The 15,252-nt window shown below is 42.0% G+C and overlaps 1 protein-coding gene across 1 annotated transcript in view; it reads left to right on the top strand.

The window, feature by feature from the left end:
* The first annotated feature begins 223 nt into the window (after positions 1-223).
* Positions 224-15,252, top strand: part of LOC124858894 (NLR family CARD domain-containing protein 3-like) — a 31,575-nt gene continuing 16,546 nt past the window's right edge. The window contains exons 1-6 of the mRNA XM_047351221.1: positions 224-309; positions 3,261-3,371; positions 10,306-10,384; positions 10,540-10,768; positions 10,912-12,700; positions 12,846-13,019. Of these exons, the coding sequence (XP_047207177.1) occupies positions 3,262-3,371; positions 10,306-10,384; positions 10,540-10,768; positions 10,912-12,700; positions 12,846-13,019 (2,381 nt within the window). The 5' untranslated portion in view covers positions 224-309; position 3,261. The remainder of the gene's footprint in view (positions 310-3,260; positions 3,372-10,305; positions 10,385-10,539; positions 10,769-10,911; positions 12,701-12,845; positions 13,020-15,252) is intronic.

Below are 15,252 nucleotides of genomic sequence, written 5' to 3' on the forward strand. Positions count from 1 at the left end.
GTAACTGGTGTTTAGTGTGTGTGTTGTTTTCTGTTCTGATGTTGAAATGGCAGCTGGAAACTAAACTGCTCCTTGAGGATAATAAAGAAACTTTGAACTTTGAAGCTTCCAGGAACTTCTCTGTTGCTCCTGTTGCTGCCCCGCCCTCCTACCTATCCCGCCTCCATCAAGGGTAAAGCCCCGCCCTCCTACCTGTCCCGCCTCCATCACAGGTGAAGCTCAGCCTCCCTTCAGGAAGGAGCTCATCTGTGTCTTAGTTTGTTGTGCTCAGATCTTCTTTTTCAACACGTTGGACCATTTGAACAAACTGTAAGTTTTCTTTGTTTCATACTAGAACTTTGTCTTGAGGAACCTTCCTGTTTGTTTCTGTTCTCTGAAGTTTGGAGAACATGTTCACTTCTTATTTCAGCACAACGTTTCATCTCTCTGCTGTTTGAAGCCTAATCTACAGGATTATTAGATCATTGATGAACCTGGAAACAAACAACATGATGAACAGCTGATGTTTAGATGAGCAGAACTCTGTAGACCAGACCAGAGTTTCATGGCTTAGGATGATCCGTCTAAAATCAAAATGCCTGGGAGCTTAAAGATAAGAATGCCCTTCATTTTCAATTAAATTCAGATTTTAACCCCCAACCAAAAACTCTGGACTCTGAATAAAAATGTGTTCTAAAGATTATTTTGTGGTTCAGCTAAAGTTGCAAAGGTCCATTTTACCATTCCCAGTTGACAAATCAGTCACACAACATATTTTTCATTTTTCATTGAATCAAACTTGAGCGCTGATTTCTTCCTGAAAGTGATCAGTCTGTAGCTCCAAGGTTCTGACCCTGCGTGGAAAATAATTTGGAAACTTGAAGGTGACAGTTTCTTCCCTGGAAAACCTGGAGGCTCCAACTGGTTTTGAACCAGCTAATATTAATGGTTCCAGTCCCAGTTTCAGAATCTAAGGCTTTGATGTCCACCTTATTAAACTCTGTCACCATCTGGGATCTTCTGATGAGTTTGATTTCTGCATAAAAACTGTAGAATAACTACGTTTGCGTTTTAATGCTGTTAGTGACACAGGAAGGGAGAAATGGATCTGGAGAGACCTTCTGCTCCAGACTAAACTACCCAACTAAATGTAGTAAGATCGGTTCTGAAGCAGAGGCTCAGACATCGTCTCATATCTGTTCTACAGTTATACATGTTCTGGTCGTCCTTCTAACAGAACTCTGAGAAACTGATCATCCAAAGCATTTTACTTCATCTTTAGCTGCTGAAACAGAGGAGTCTGTGAATGTGTCAACAGGAAGTAGTTCCCTTTTATTGATTCTAAGAGATCTACTTGATGTTTTGGACTCCAACTATATCAGTCATGTGGACCATGGAGCTGCTATTTATTGATGCAGAACCATCATCTGCTTTGTCACTGAGTTTAACTGGCTGAATGTAAAACTGAGTGAGCAGCAGATCATCAGAACCGGTTAGTTCACTCTAATGGATCATATCCAACAAAAACCTTCTTCTGGATGTTTTCGGCCTTTAACAAGGGCTGACTGAAGTTCTTCTACCATCTGTGATCAACCCTTATTTAGTCTGGTTTCATCCACATGTGCAGCTAGTTTCTAGTCTTGACATCAGAGAGTGATCCAGCTCAGAACACAGTCCAGTAAAATCCAACATTTACTGCTCGTCTTATCAGACCCACCCTGATTATTGTGACCTTAGACCTTTTATGATCCTGCTGCAGTTGTTTCAGCTTTTGCCTCGATTCTGTCAAACTCATGTTGTATTTCTGCTGCTGCACACAGACACAATAAAGCCTGGACTTTACTCCTGGTCCTTTTCTCTGAGTTTGGGTCCAGTTTGGTAAATGTGATCAAATCTTCTTCAGGTTGCTGTTTACAGTGTAAATGTGTTTGATATGGGGAGTGTGCTGGGTTAAGGGGTCATCTGGCTCCAACAACCAATCAGTTTGCTGGTGACTCGACAGATTTCAGCTCCTTAGGTCCCTCAGAAGGTCCAAGAGTCAATTTCTTTATACATGACAGTTAAAAATAATATCCCCTGAATCCTGAAATTTGAATCTGTAGGGCAAATAACTTTCCAGAGTTCTTAGTCCTTTTACATTTACATTTTAAACTTCATACAACTAAGTTCATCATAATGTTTTTGCAAATATTTCTAATTGTATTTATAGTCACAGTTAAAACAGTGACAGTTGATTTGAATCCTCTACATTTTATCCAAAGAAGTTAATCAAATATATCACATTGCTTACAAATAGAAAATAAATATGATTAAAGAACAATAAACTGAATAAAAACACATGAACATATCAGATCACTCAACATAATCAGATTAAACAAAAGATATGAGTATTTAGCATAGATTTGAATGTTTCTACCGTTTGAGCAGTGAAGATATGGAGACCTAGACTTTTTTAGAGATCTGGAGCAGTTTCACTAAAACTTCAATCAGCTTCAGATTTTAATCTGGATCACAACATTTCAAAGAAACCGGATCCCTGACCACAGTGCTCCCAGGGTTCATGCATCTTTTTATGTAAATATTCCAGGCTTTTCCAGATTCAACTGTCCAGAGTTCATGGACCTTCATGCTTGATCTAAATTTAAAATACCGAAGTCCATCCTGAATGTATGGCAGATATTTCTACAGGGTTCTGTATTAAAATGGGGGCAATGAAAAAACTGGAAGGAAAGGAGTCTGCAGGGAGTCTGGGAACAAAGCTTATGCTCTTATGTTTTTGTTCCTGTGAGATTTTTAAAATATTGAAATCAAATTAGCACTTTTTGAGATTTTCCACCTGAGCAGGAACATTGTGCTCACAAAGGTGTGTGGATGCTGAGGAAATAACTTTAATTAGATGTTAGGCTGATAACAGACAGGAACCCAGAGGACAGTGGACACCTGCCAAGGCTACAGTGATGTCTTTACATTATTGGATCCGTTTCACAATAAGCTGCTGGGTTTTAGAACAGTTTACAAACAAAGCAGAAAAGACTGATCTAGACCAACATTTAGAGGATCACCGCCATCTACGAGGTGATAGAAGTCTTGTCAATGTCTTTGACAGGAAAACAAGGCTTCAGGAGCAGCTGATCTTTTTCCACCACAAATGATGTAAAGGATGATCAGAGTTGATGTTCAGATGAATGATTTGTGTTTTTTCTGCAGATGGAACAAATTATTCTTTGGATATTAAAAAAGATAAAAGTTAAAATTTCTTTTTAAAATATTTCTTTGGTCAGGATGGAGAAGGTTACACCTGAACACGAATCCAGGAACCTATCCTTGAAAAGCCATGATTCCAAGGATATTTGGATTACATTTAAATCAGATCAACCCCCGTCAGCAGAAAGGTGAGCTGTGTTTAATGTGAGATCTGATCTTTTTTACAGAGTGCTATTTTAATGCAGTGCAGATTGTGTTGTTTCTTTCTGAAGCACTGCAGTGAAAGTGTAAAGGAACTATTTGTGATTCTGTCAAATTTCTGTAAAAATCACCTATAGAAAAATAGCAGAACTACACGACAAACTTCCAACACATTATGGAATCGGGGGCCCTTTACTAGGGGCCATCTGGTCTCTGTACAACCGGAGCAGGAGTTTGGTTCGCATTGCCGGCACTAAGTCGGACCTGTTCCCGGTGCATGTTGGACTCCGGCAGGGCTGCCCTTTGTCACCAGTCCTGTTCATAACTTTTATGGACAGGATTTCTAGCCGCAGCCAAGGTCCGGAGGCGGTCTGGTTTGGGGACCAGTGGATTTCGTCTCTTCTTTTTGCAGATGACGTGGTCCTGCTGGCCCCCTCTAGCCAAGACCTACAGCATGCAATGGGGCGGTTCGCAGCCGAGTGTGAAGCGGCTAGGATGAAGATCAGCTCCTCCAAGTCCAAGGCCATGGTACTCGACCGGAAAAGGGTGACTTGTCCTCTTCAGATTGGAGGGGAGTTCCAGCCTCAAATGGAGGAGTTTAAGTATTTCAAGGTCTTGTTCACGAGTGAGGGAAGAATGGAGCGGGAGATTGACAGACGGATCGGTGCGGCTTCCGCAGTAATGGGGGCACTGTGCCAGTCCATTGTGGTGAAAAGAGAGCTGTGCCGAAAAGCAAAGCTCTCGATTTACCAGTTGGTCTACATTCCTACCCTCACCTATGGCCATGAACTTTGGGTCATGACGGAAAGAACAAGATCCCGGATACAAGTGGCTGAAATGAGCTTCCTCCGCAGGGTTGCCGGGCACTCCCTTGGAGATAGGGTGAGGAGCTCGGCCATCCGGGAGGGGCTCGGAGTAGAGTCGCTGCTCCTCCACATCAAGAGGAACCAGTTGAGGTGGCTCGGGCATCTATATTGGATGCCTCCTGGACGCCTTCCTCGGGAGGTGTTCCAGGCATGTCCCACCGGGAGGAGGCCCAGGGGACGGCCCAGGACACGCTGGAGGGACTATGTCTCTCGGCTAGCCTGGGAATGCCTTGGGCTCCCCGTGGAGGAGGTGTCTGGGGAGTCTAAAATCTAAAATATATGAATGTTAAATTTTCATCATGACATTATGGAAAATAATGAACCTTATCACAATATGCTAATATTTTGAGAAGGATCTGTACAGTACAGACCAAAAGTTTGGACACACCTTCTCATTCAAAGAGTTGCCTTTATTTTCATGACTATGAATATTGTAGCTTCACATTGAAGGCATCAAAACTATTAATTAACACATGTGGAATTATATACTGAACAAAAAAGTGTGAAACATCTGAAAATATGTCTTATATTCTAGGTTTTTCAAAGTAGCCACCTTTTGCTTTGATTACTGCTCCGCACACTCTTGTTATTCTGTTGATGAGGTTCAAGAGGTAGTCACCTGAAATGGTTTTCACTTCACAGGTGTGCCCTGTCACCTGGGATTTCAAGCCTTATAAATGGGGTTGGGACCATCAGTTGTGTTGTGTAGGAGGTGGATACAGTACACAGCTGATAGTCCTACTGAATAGACTGTTAGAATTTGTATTATGGCAAGAAAAAAGCAGCTAAGTAAAGAAAAACGAGTGGCCATCATTACTTTAAGAAATGAAGGTCAGTCAGTCCGAACAATTATGAAAACTTTGAAAGTGTCCCCAAGTGCAGTCGCAAAAGCCATCAAGCGCTACAAAGACACTGGCTCACGTGAGGACCATCCCAGGAAAGGAAGACCAAGAGTCACCTCTGCTGCGGACGATAAGTTCATCCGAGTTACCAGCCTCAGAAATCGCAGGTTAACAGCAGCTCAGATTAGAGAACAGGTCAATGCCACACAGAGTTCTAGCAGCAGACACATCTCTAGAACAACTGTGAAGAGGAGACTGTGTGAATCAGGCCTTCATTCAATTCAATTCAATTCAAAAATACTTTATTAATCCCAAAGGGAAATTAAATGTAGCTCATATTATGTAGGTTTCTTCAAAGAGTCGTTGTAAATGCTGATGGCTGTGGGCAGGAAGAATCTCCTGTAGCGCTCCGTCTTACAGCAGATCTGAAGAAGCCTCTGACTGAAGACACTCTGTTGCTGTAGGACAGTCTCATGAAGAGGATGCTCAGAGTCCTCCATAATGTTCTTCCTTTTATAAAGAACCCTTCTTTGCACCATTATCTCCAGAGGTTCCAGAGGAGTCCCCAGAACAGAGCCAGCCTTTTTTATCAGCTTGTTGAGCTTTTTTAAGTCCCTGGTTCTGATGCTGCTTCCCCAGCAGATGATGGCAGAAGAGATCACACTCTCCACAACAGACTTATAGAAGATATGCAGCATCTTGCTGCAAACACCAAAGGACCTAAGCTTCCTCAAGAAGTACAGTCTGCTCTGTCCCTTCTTGTAGATGGCTTCACAGTTGCATCTCCACTCTAGTCTGTTGTCCAGGTGAACACCGAGGTGTTTATACTCCTCCACCACCTCCACTTCTTCTCCCATGATAGAAATAGTGTTTGACTTATTCCTGTTTCTCTTAAAATCTACAATCATCTCCTTTGTTTTAGTCACGTTCAACATGAGATGATTGTTTCCACACCATGCCACAAAGCGGTCCACCACCATCCTGTACTCAGCTTCTTGTCCATCTCTGATCCACCCCACGACTGCAGAATCATCCGAGTATTTCTGCAGACGACAGGAGTCTGTCTTGTACTGGAAGTCTGAGGTGTACAGAGTGAAAAGGAATGGTGATAGTACAGTCCCCTGTGGTGCTCCTGTGCTGCTGACTACCTGGTTAGACTCACAACCCTTCAGTCTCACAAACTGTGGTCTGTTTGTCAGGTAGTCTTTAATCCAGGAGATTGTTGAGGCCTCCACCTGAGTCTTCTGGAGTTTCTGACAAAGCAAATCAGGTTGGATTGTATTAAATGCACTGGAGAAATCAAAGAACATGATCCTCACATTGCTGCTGGCTTTGTCCAGATGACAGTGGGTTTGTTGAAGCAGGTGTATGATGGCATCTTCAACTCCAACTCCACAGCAATAAGCAAACTGAAGGGGGTCCTGATGGTTTACTGTTTGCTTACTCGGGTGGTCCAACAGGAGTCTCTCTAGGACCTTCATGATGTGAGATGTCAGGGCAACAGGTCTATAGTCATTGAGGACTGATGGGTGAGTTTTCTTTGGTACCGGAACAAGACAGGAGGTCTTCCACAACACCGGAACCTTCTTCTGGGCCAGGCAAAGGTTGAAGAGGTGCTGCAGAATCCCACAGAGCTGCTCTGCACAGGCCTTCAGGACTCCAGGGCTGACACCATCTGGACCTGCAGCCTTATTCCGATTCAGTCTCTCCAGTTGTCTCTTCACCTGACTTCTTGAGACACACTGGTGGAAGGGGGAAGCAAAGGAAGCATCAGCATCTTCTGATATGGTTGATAGCAAACATGTAGAAGGGTCTAGGGCTGAGGTGGAAGATAAAAAAATGTGAGGTGTTACTGGACAGCTGTGGGTCCTGTGGGTCAAAGGAGGGTGGGATGTCTGTTTGGCTGTGAGCAGGAGAGGAGGATGCTGAGCTTCTTTCTGAACTGAACCTATTGAAGAATATGTTTAGTTCATTGGCTCTGTCCAGATGTCCATCGGTTTGATCATCCTTCTGCTTGAAGCCTGTGACCTTCTTCATCCCTGTCCACACATCTCTGATATTGTTTTGTTGGAGCTTGCTCTCCAGCTTCTTCTTGTACACCTCCTTGCTGTCTCTTATCTTTGCTTCTGTAAACTCCTCAATACTTCTCTGTCTCCCTCTCTGAAGGCTCTTTTTTTTCTTGTTAAGCAGGTCCTTCAGGTCACTGGTGATCCAAGGTTTGTTATTGGGGAAGCATCTCACGGTTCTGGTGGGGATGATGTTATCCACACAGAAGTTTATATAGTCGGTTACACACTCAGTCATGGCATTGATGTCTTCTCCATGTGGCTGGCACAGTGCGTCCCAGTCTGTAGCCTCAAAACAACCTTGCAGAGCTTCTTCAGCTTCCTGTGACCATTTTCTCACAGTCCTCTTTATTACAGGTTGCCTCTGAACAAAGGGCTTATATTTCGAGCAGAGAAAAACAAGATTGTGATCTGATTTGCCTAGCGGAGGTCTTGCTGTAGAGATGTATGAGTCCTTGACATTTGCATAAAACAAATCCAATGTTTTGTTTTCTCTGGTAGAGCAGCTGACAAACTGTTGAAACGTTGGAAGTGTAGCAGAGAGTGAAGCATGGTTAAAATCACCAGAAATTGCCACAAAAGCATTGGGGTTTTGTGTCTGTAGCTTAGCAACAACTGAGCTGATGGCATCACATGCAGTGTCGGCAACAGCGGAAGGTGGAACGTAAACTGTTGCCAAAATAACACTGGTGAACTCTCTGGGTAAATAATATGGACGAAAACTTACTGCCAACAGTTCAATATCTGGACTGCAGAGTTGACACTTCACAGTAACATGTCCTGGATGACACCATCTGTTGTTCACTAATACTGCCAGTCCACCTCCTTTACATTTGCCGCTCCTCTTTAAGTCTCTGTCTGCTCGTATGGTTAAAAAGCCCGGCAGAGAGACGCTGGAGTCGGGGATATGATCCTGCAGCCATGTCTCAGTAAAACACATGGCTGAGTCCTTTGTAGGGCTTGGAGTTCATCCAACTTGTTTCCCAACGATCTCACATTGCCCATCATAATCGACGGAAGAGATGGTTTGAACTTCCTCCTTCTCTCTCTTCTCTTAGCTCCTGCTCTGCATCCACGGCGTCTCCTTTTCAACTCATCAGGGATTTGGGGTTGTAGTTGAAGTATTATTTGAGTTTTTGAGATATTAATCAGCTGCTCCCGGTTGTAAGAAACAACCCCGTTGCCATGGCAATGCATGATAACAAATGTCCAAAAATAGAAAGTATCAAGAAAAATCCTCCAAGCTGCACAGCATCCGACACCGGAGTGGACAATAGTCCAAAAAAAATCAATTGTATCCACCACAAGAGGAATAGTTCCCAAAAAAGAATAAATCAGAATCAAAAGTAACAGAGCTACTCCAACCTGCTGCCACCTTGAGCGGCGCAATTCTAGAAAATGAAATAACACATGGTAAAATAGCTGCTAGGAAACCACTGCTGAGGACAGGCAACAAGCAGAAGAGACTTGTTTGGGCTAAAGAACACAAGGAATGGACATTAGACCAGTGGAAATCTGTGCTTTGGTCTGATGAGTCCAAGTTTGAGATCTTTGGTTCCAACCACCGTGTCTTTGTGCGGCGCAGAAGAGGTGAACGGATGGACTCTACATGCCTGGTTCCCACCGTGAAGCATGGAGGAGGAGGTGTGATGGTGTGGGGGTGCTTTTCTGGTGACACTGTTGGGGATTTATTCAAAATTGAAGGCATACTGAACCAGCATGGCTACCACAGCATGTTGCAGCGGCATGCTATTCCATCCGGTTTGCGTTTAGTTTGACCATCATTTATTTTTCAACAGGACAATGACCCCAAACACACCTCCAGGCTGTGTAAGGGCTATTTGACCAAGAAGGAAAGTGATGGGGTGCTGCGCCAGATGACCTGGTCTCCACAGTCACCGGACCTGAACCCAATCGAGATGGTTTGGGGTGAGCTGGACCACAGAGTGAAGGCAAAAGGGCCAACAAGTGCTAAGTATCTCTGGGAACTCCTTCAAGACTGTTGGAAAACCATTTCAGATGACTACCTCTTGAAGCTCATCAACAGAATAACAAGAGTGTGCGGAGCAGTAATCAAAGCAAAAGGTGGCTACTTTGAAGAACTTAGAATATAAGACATATTTTCAGTTGTTTCACACTTTTTTGTTCAGTATATAATTCCACATGTGTTAATTCATAGTTTTGATGCCTTCAGTGTGAAGCTACAATATTCATAGTCATGAAAATAAAGAAAACTCTTTGAATGAAAAGGTGTGTCCAAACTTTTGGTCTGTACTGTAAATCCAGGCACCTACCCATTGAAAGACATAATTCCAAGGTTTGAAATGAAGTCAGATCAACATCCAGCACAAAAGAGGTGATCTGTATCTAACTACTGTGGCTGAGTAAACTGTCAGTTCCACCTTGTGTTTGTAGTGAGTTCAGATTATTGTCACAAAGATTATTTTCATGCAGTGCTGGTCATGATGGATGTTCTTCAGAAACACAGCAGTGAGTGAATTGATGTTGTGGAGGTGTCGTGGATGCTGCTACATCACGTTAACATCTCTTATCTGTTTGCTTTTGTGCCTCATTGATTAGTCTGCATCATCAAAGACTTAATTTATCTCATGGACCACCTAGAATAAATATTAGCAATACAATAACTTGAGAGAAAAATTTATCAACAGAAAGCAATACTTCTGAACTGTAAAGAATTGCAAAAATAATTATGTATGAAGAACAAAATTGTGACAGCAGTAACATAGGTTAAAGTTGCTTGCAAGCAGGATTGTTTTAGTGTGAGGGCCATGTTTTTTTGGAAATAAGGAAAAGATATTTGTAAGAAAATACAATCATGCTACTCATCTAAAATATATTAGGTCAGAAACATTCATGATTCACATCATTTTTCTCCCTGTATGGACAGATGTGATGTGCCTGTCTCTATTTGGACAGACAAAATGTCAGTTAATTGTTCTTCAATTTCTACTTTAGTGGTTCTGGTGTTCATCCTTTTATTTCATCTTTCTGTTTTTAACTTCTTTGTTTTGTGATCATTTCATGTGCTGTTTTTCTGTTTGAAGGACTTTTACTGTGAATCTCTTGGTAATTTCATTTGTGGAAACTGCCTTCCTTCCTCCCTAATTGTTACTGGTTCCTCCACAGAGTGGACCAGCAGATCTCAGAGGTTCCCAGGGGTCCATCTGCCCTGCAGCATCAAACCCAGCTGGACACAATATTCATGGTCTGTATCTGTACAACACCTAATTCCCATTAGTTCTGCTCAGTCATCCCAATGCTGCACTCTTTAGACCAGTGGACCATCAGTCTGTCCAACATGGTTCTGATGTTTTGCTCCATGATCTCAGTCTGATGTGTCCATATATTGTTCTGTTCCAGCTGCTGGAGGAAAACATTGTCACTTTTGTGAAGAACGAGCTGAAGAAGATCCAGAAGATTCTGAGTCCAGATGACCCAGAATGCTCAGAGAGTCAGAGAGATGATGATGAGGTGATGGAAGGTGAAGAGGAAGAGCAGAGGATGAGTAGCAGAGAGGCATTGATGAAGATCGCACTGAACTTCCTGAGGAGGATGAAGAAGGAGGAGCTGGCTGAACATCTGCAGAGCAGTAAGGGGATTCCTACAAAGATTGAACCTGATGGATAAATCACTAATTTACTGATGTCTGAAGAGATGGAATCACATTTATTCTAATGATCTCCTGAAGATCACTTTGTTTCCTTCCTGATTTTACTTTTTGTGTTAATTTAGAACATTTTGCAGCAGTTTGTCAACATGAACTTAAATCTGGTCTGAAGAAGAATTTCCAGTGTGTGTTTGAGGGGATTGCTAAAGCAGGAAGTCCAACCCTTCTGAACGAGATCTACACAGAGCTCTACATCACAGAGGGAGGGACTGGAGAGGTCAATGATGAACATGAGGTCAGACAGATTGAAACAGCATCCAGGAAACCACACAGACCAGAAACAACCATCAGACAAGAAGACATCTTTAAAGTCCCACCTGGAAGAGATCAACCAATCAGAACAGTGATGACAAAGGGAGTGGCTGGCATTGGGAAAACAGTCTTAACCCAGAAGTTCACTCTGGACTGGGCTGAAGACAAAGCCCACCAGAACATCCAGTTTATGTTTCCATTCACCTTCAGAGAACTGAATGTGCTGAAAGAGAAAAAGTTCAGCTTGGTGGACCTTGTTCATCACTTCTTTAAAGAAACCAAAGAAATCTGCAGCTTTGAACACTTCCAGGTTCTGTTCATCTTTGATGGTCTGGATGAGAGTCGACTTCCTCTGGACTTCCACAACAAGGAGATCCTGACTGATGTCACAGAGTCCACCTCAGTGGATGTTCTGCTGACAAACCTCATCAGGGGGAAACTGCTTCCCTCTGCTCTCCTCTGGATAACCACACGACCTGCAGCAGCCAATCAGATTCCTCCTGAGTGTGTTGGCATGGTGACAGAGGTCAGAGGGTTCACTGACCCACAGAAGGAGGACTACTTCAACAAGAGATTCAAAGATAAGAAGCAGGCTTGCAGTATTATCTCCCACATTAAGACATCACGAAGCCTCCACATCATGTGCCACATCCCAGTCTTCTGCTGGATCACTGCTACGGTTCTGGAGGATGTGTTGAAGGCCAGAGAGGGAGGAGAGCTGCCCAGCACCCTGACTGAGATGTACATCCACTTCCTGGTGGTTCAGACCAAAGTGAAGAAGGTCAAGTATGATGGAGGATTTGAGACAGATCCACACTGGAGTCTAGAGAGCAGGAAGATGATTGAGTCCCTGGGAAAACTGGCTTTTGATCAGCTGCAGAAAGGAAACCTGATCTTCTATGAATCAGACCTGACAGAGTGTGGCATCGATATCAGAGCAGCCTCAGTTTACTCAGGAGTGTTCACACAGATCTTCAGAGAGGAGAGAGGGCTGTACCAGGACAAGGTGTTCTGCTTCGTCCATCTGAGTGTTCAGGAGTTTCTGGCTGCTCTTCATGTTCATCTGACCTTCATCAACTCTGGTGTCAACCTGATGGATGGAACACAAACAACCTCTAAGAGGTCTTCTAAGAAGCTAAAACTCAAGTATCTTCATCAGTCAGCTGTTGACAAGGCCCTTAAGAGTCCAAATGGACACCTGGACTTGTTCGTCCGCTTCCTACTGGGACTTTCACTGCAGTCCAATCAGAGACTCCTACACGGTCTGCTGACACAGACAGGAAGTAACTCCCAGACCATTCAGGAAACAGTTCAGTACATCAAGGAGAAGATCAGTGAGAATGTGTCTGCTGAAAAAAGCATCAATCTGTTCCACTGTCTGAATGAACTGAAGGATCGTTCTCTAGTGGAGGAGATCCAACAGTCTCTGAGTTCAGGACGTCTCTCCACAGATAAACTGTCTCCTGCTCAGTGGTCAGCTCTGGGTTTCATCTTATTGTCATCGGGACAAGTTCTGGATGTGTTTGACCTGAAGAAATACTCTGCTTCAGAGGAGGCTCTTCTCAGGCTGCTGCCAGTGGTCAAAGCCTCCAACAGAGCTCTGTAAATATTTCTTAAATACAATAAAAATTAGAGATTTGGATTCCAAGTAATCTAAATATGGGTCAAATTTTAATTAATCATTATTCCATATACAGTTGATTGAATTGATTCTGTGTCCTAATTGTTTTCACTACTGGCTCTTTAGACTCAGTGGCTGCAACCTTTCAGAGAAAAGCTGTAAAGCTCTTTCCTCAGTTCTCACTTCCAAGTCCTCCAGTGTCACAAAACTCGACCTATGTGACAACAACCTGAAGGATTTGGGATTGCAGCTTCTATTAGCTGGAGTGGGGAGTTCAAACTACAACCTGGAAACCATTAGGTAAGGATAAGCGATGTAGAAATTATTAATATTGTTTTTTTCATCCCAATTCACAACCAATGGCACACAATAACAAAGACAGCATTTACTTTACAAGACAAACAAGTCCAGTTCCAGACAGAAGTAAAACAGTCCATGACAAGTTCAGCTCAAACAAATCTGTGTTACTCCAATTTAATCTATCAAACCGTCACATTCAGATCCAGTAAAATGCAGCCCTGTTCAACCCAACTAGAATATTATGAAGTCAGATTAAGTTGCACATAAAATGCCAAAGGGCGAAAAGTTCTGTATTTAGTAAAAGGTGGCTGATTGGAGCTGTGAACTCTGCAGAGATTTCTCATGCCAAGCAAGCATGAGGCCACAGTAGTGAGAAAAAAACCTTCACTTTTTCCCTTTGAGAAGATGTAACCTTCAGTAGAACCTGGCTGAGTATGGGCAACCAGCTGGAAGAACAGACACTTTAAGGAGACGTAGAGAGGTACTCAGCCAGAATAATGTTTTATTGGAAAATAGTGGGTATATAAAGTTAATGGAAGTAATTTGGTGCCACACACTGACTAGAAATATTATTGTCTGTTATGGCACTCACCACCAAAGTGGTTTTAATTATCTGGGCTGCGCATTGATGTGCAAGGAAACTTCAAGAAGACCTTTTGTCTGCTGAAACGGATGATAAATTTACATCATGCAGACTATGTGGTCAAGTGGACATTTGAGCAGATAGAAAATATGAATAAGGTCTAAGACTATATAACAGCATAAAAAGAGAGACAGTTAAAAATGGCTCATGGCATCCAAACATAAATTGAATCCAAAAACCTTTCAGGCCTTATTAAAAGTAAAATATGTGATTTCTTGTCTTACAAAAACTGGACCTGGTTCCACAGAAGGTGAGTCTGATGGCTAAATTATCTTTCTCTTATCCTTCTTGTAAACTTTATGTGTATCTGCTTAAACAACAATCTGAGGGAAGTCCTTTGTTGGCAACACAAACAAAACTGTTTTCCTCCAACTACTGGGAAATGAGACCCCACCCTGGGGTCTATATGATTACAAATCTAAAAAAAATCTGTCACAAGCTAACATATGGAATTCAGAAAATATTAATGAAAAACAAAATTAGAGAAAAGGATTTATAGGCCTCTTTAAGTTTGAAGTGCAATAAATCATTACAGGATTACATACTTTAAACATATGCTCAAGTATCGTGTGTGTGTGTGTGCATCTGTGTGTGTGTAAAATTTGATTGATAATATAATTACAGAAAACTCTGTTAAAAAATTATGTATTTATTGGTTTTTTGAAATGTAAATCTATATGTAATGAGAAGTAGTGTTATGAGTTAGTGTTATATAAATATGTAAATATTAGATGTCCGAGTGCAAGTATGCAGCGCATAATGATCTGAAAGCGACGTAGCTCTCCACTAACTAATGTTAATGGGTTATATCAGCATACTTTTAATGCAGAAACAAAATTTCAGTTCTCACTTTATTGATTTTTGGGTTGTTATGCAGGTGTTAGACATTCAGAAAAATACTCAGTATGTAGAGGATTTAAAAATTATTTTTCCACTAAAATGCAGTGACGATAAAGTGCCTATATTAAATTTTTTCTGACACAGTTACATGATTTAGAAGACTGCGAAGTGTTAGCCTTTTGGTTTACTAGCTAATTGATATTTTGAACATAACTGGATCTGGATCCACAAGATTAAACTTACGTTATCATGATAATCATGGTAAAAAGTCAAAGCACACATACAACATGATTGCAGAGGTTTTGTGTAATCATGTATGAGTAATGTAAATAATCTATTCAGACCTAAAAAAAAATGCAAATTTCCTCTCTTTCCTATACAGCAATTAAAGGAGTGTCTGTTTAATCTTATATAATTTACAACCTATACTTTTTAGATGTGTTTCTCTCAAAGATGAACCACTGAATGAGTTACTGGTGCCGTTACCTTGAGCGATTCAGTGCAATCGACCATCCACTGTCACAACATGCTCCTCCAGGAGGAGTGACTGCTGTAATGTCAGTGACTTGATGCAATCAGCTCGCCTTCCTTTGATAGAAAACTTTCTACCAGTTTGAATAATTGAACTTCCCTGCACTAGTTGACTTCAATCTGCCTATACAAGTCCTTCTCAAAATATTAGCATATTGTGATAAAGTTAATTATTTTCCATAATGTAATGATGAAAATTTAACATTCATATATTTTAGA

Source organism: Girardinichthys multiradiatus, chromosome 22 (genome assembly GCF_021462225.1).
Source record: "Girardinichthys multiradiatus isolate DD_20200921_A chromosome 22, DD_fGirMul_XY1, whole genome shotgun sequence".
In the NCBI taxonomy this organism is placed as follows: domain Eukaryota; kingdom Metazoa; phylum Chordata; class Actinopteri; order Cyprinodontiformes; family Goodeidae; genus Girardinichthys; species Girardinichthys multiradiatus.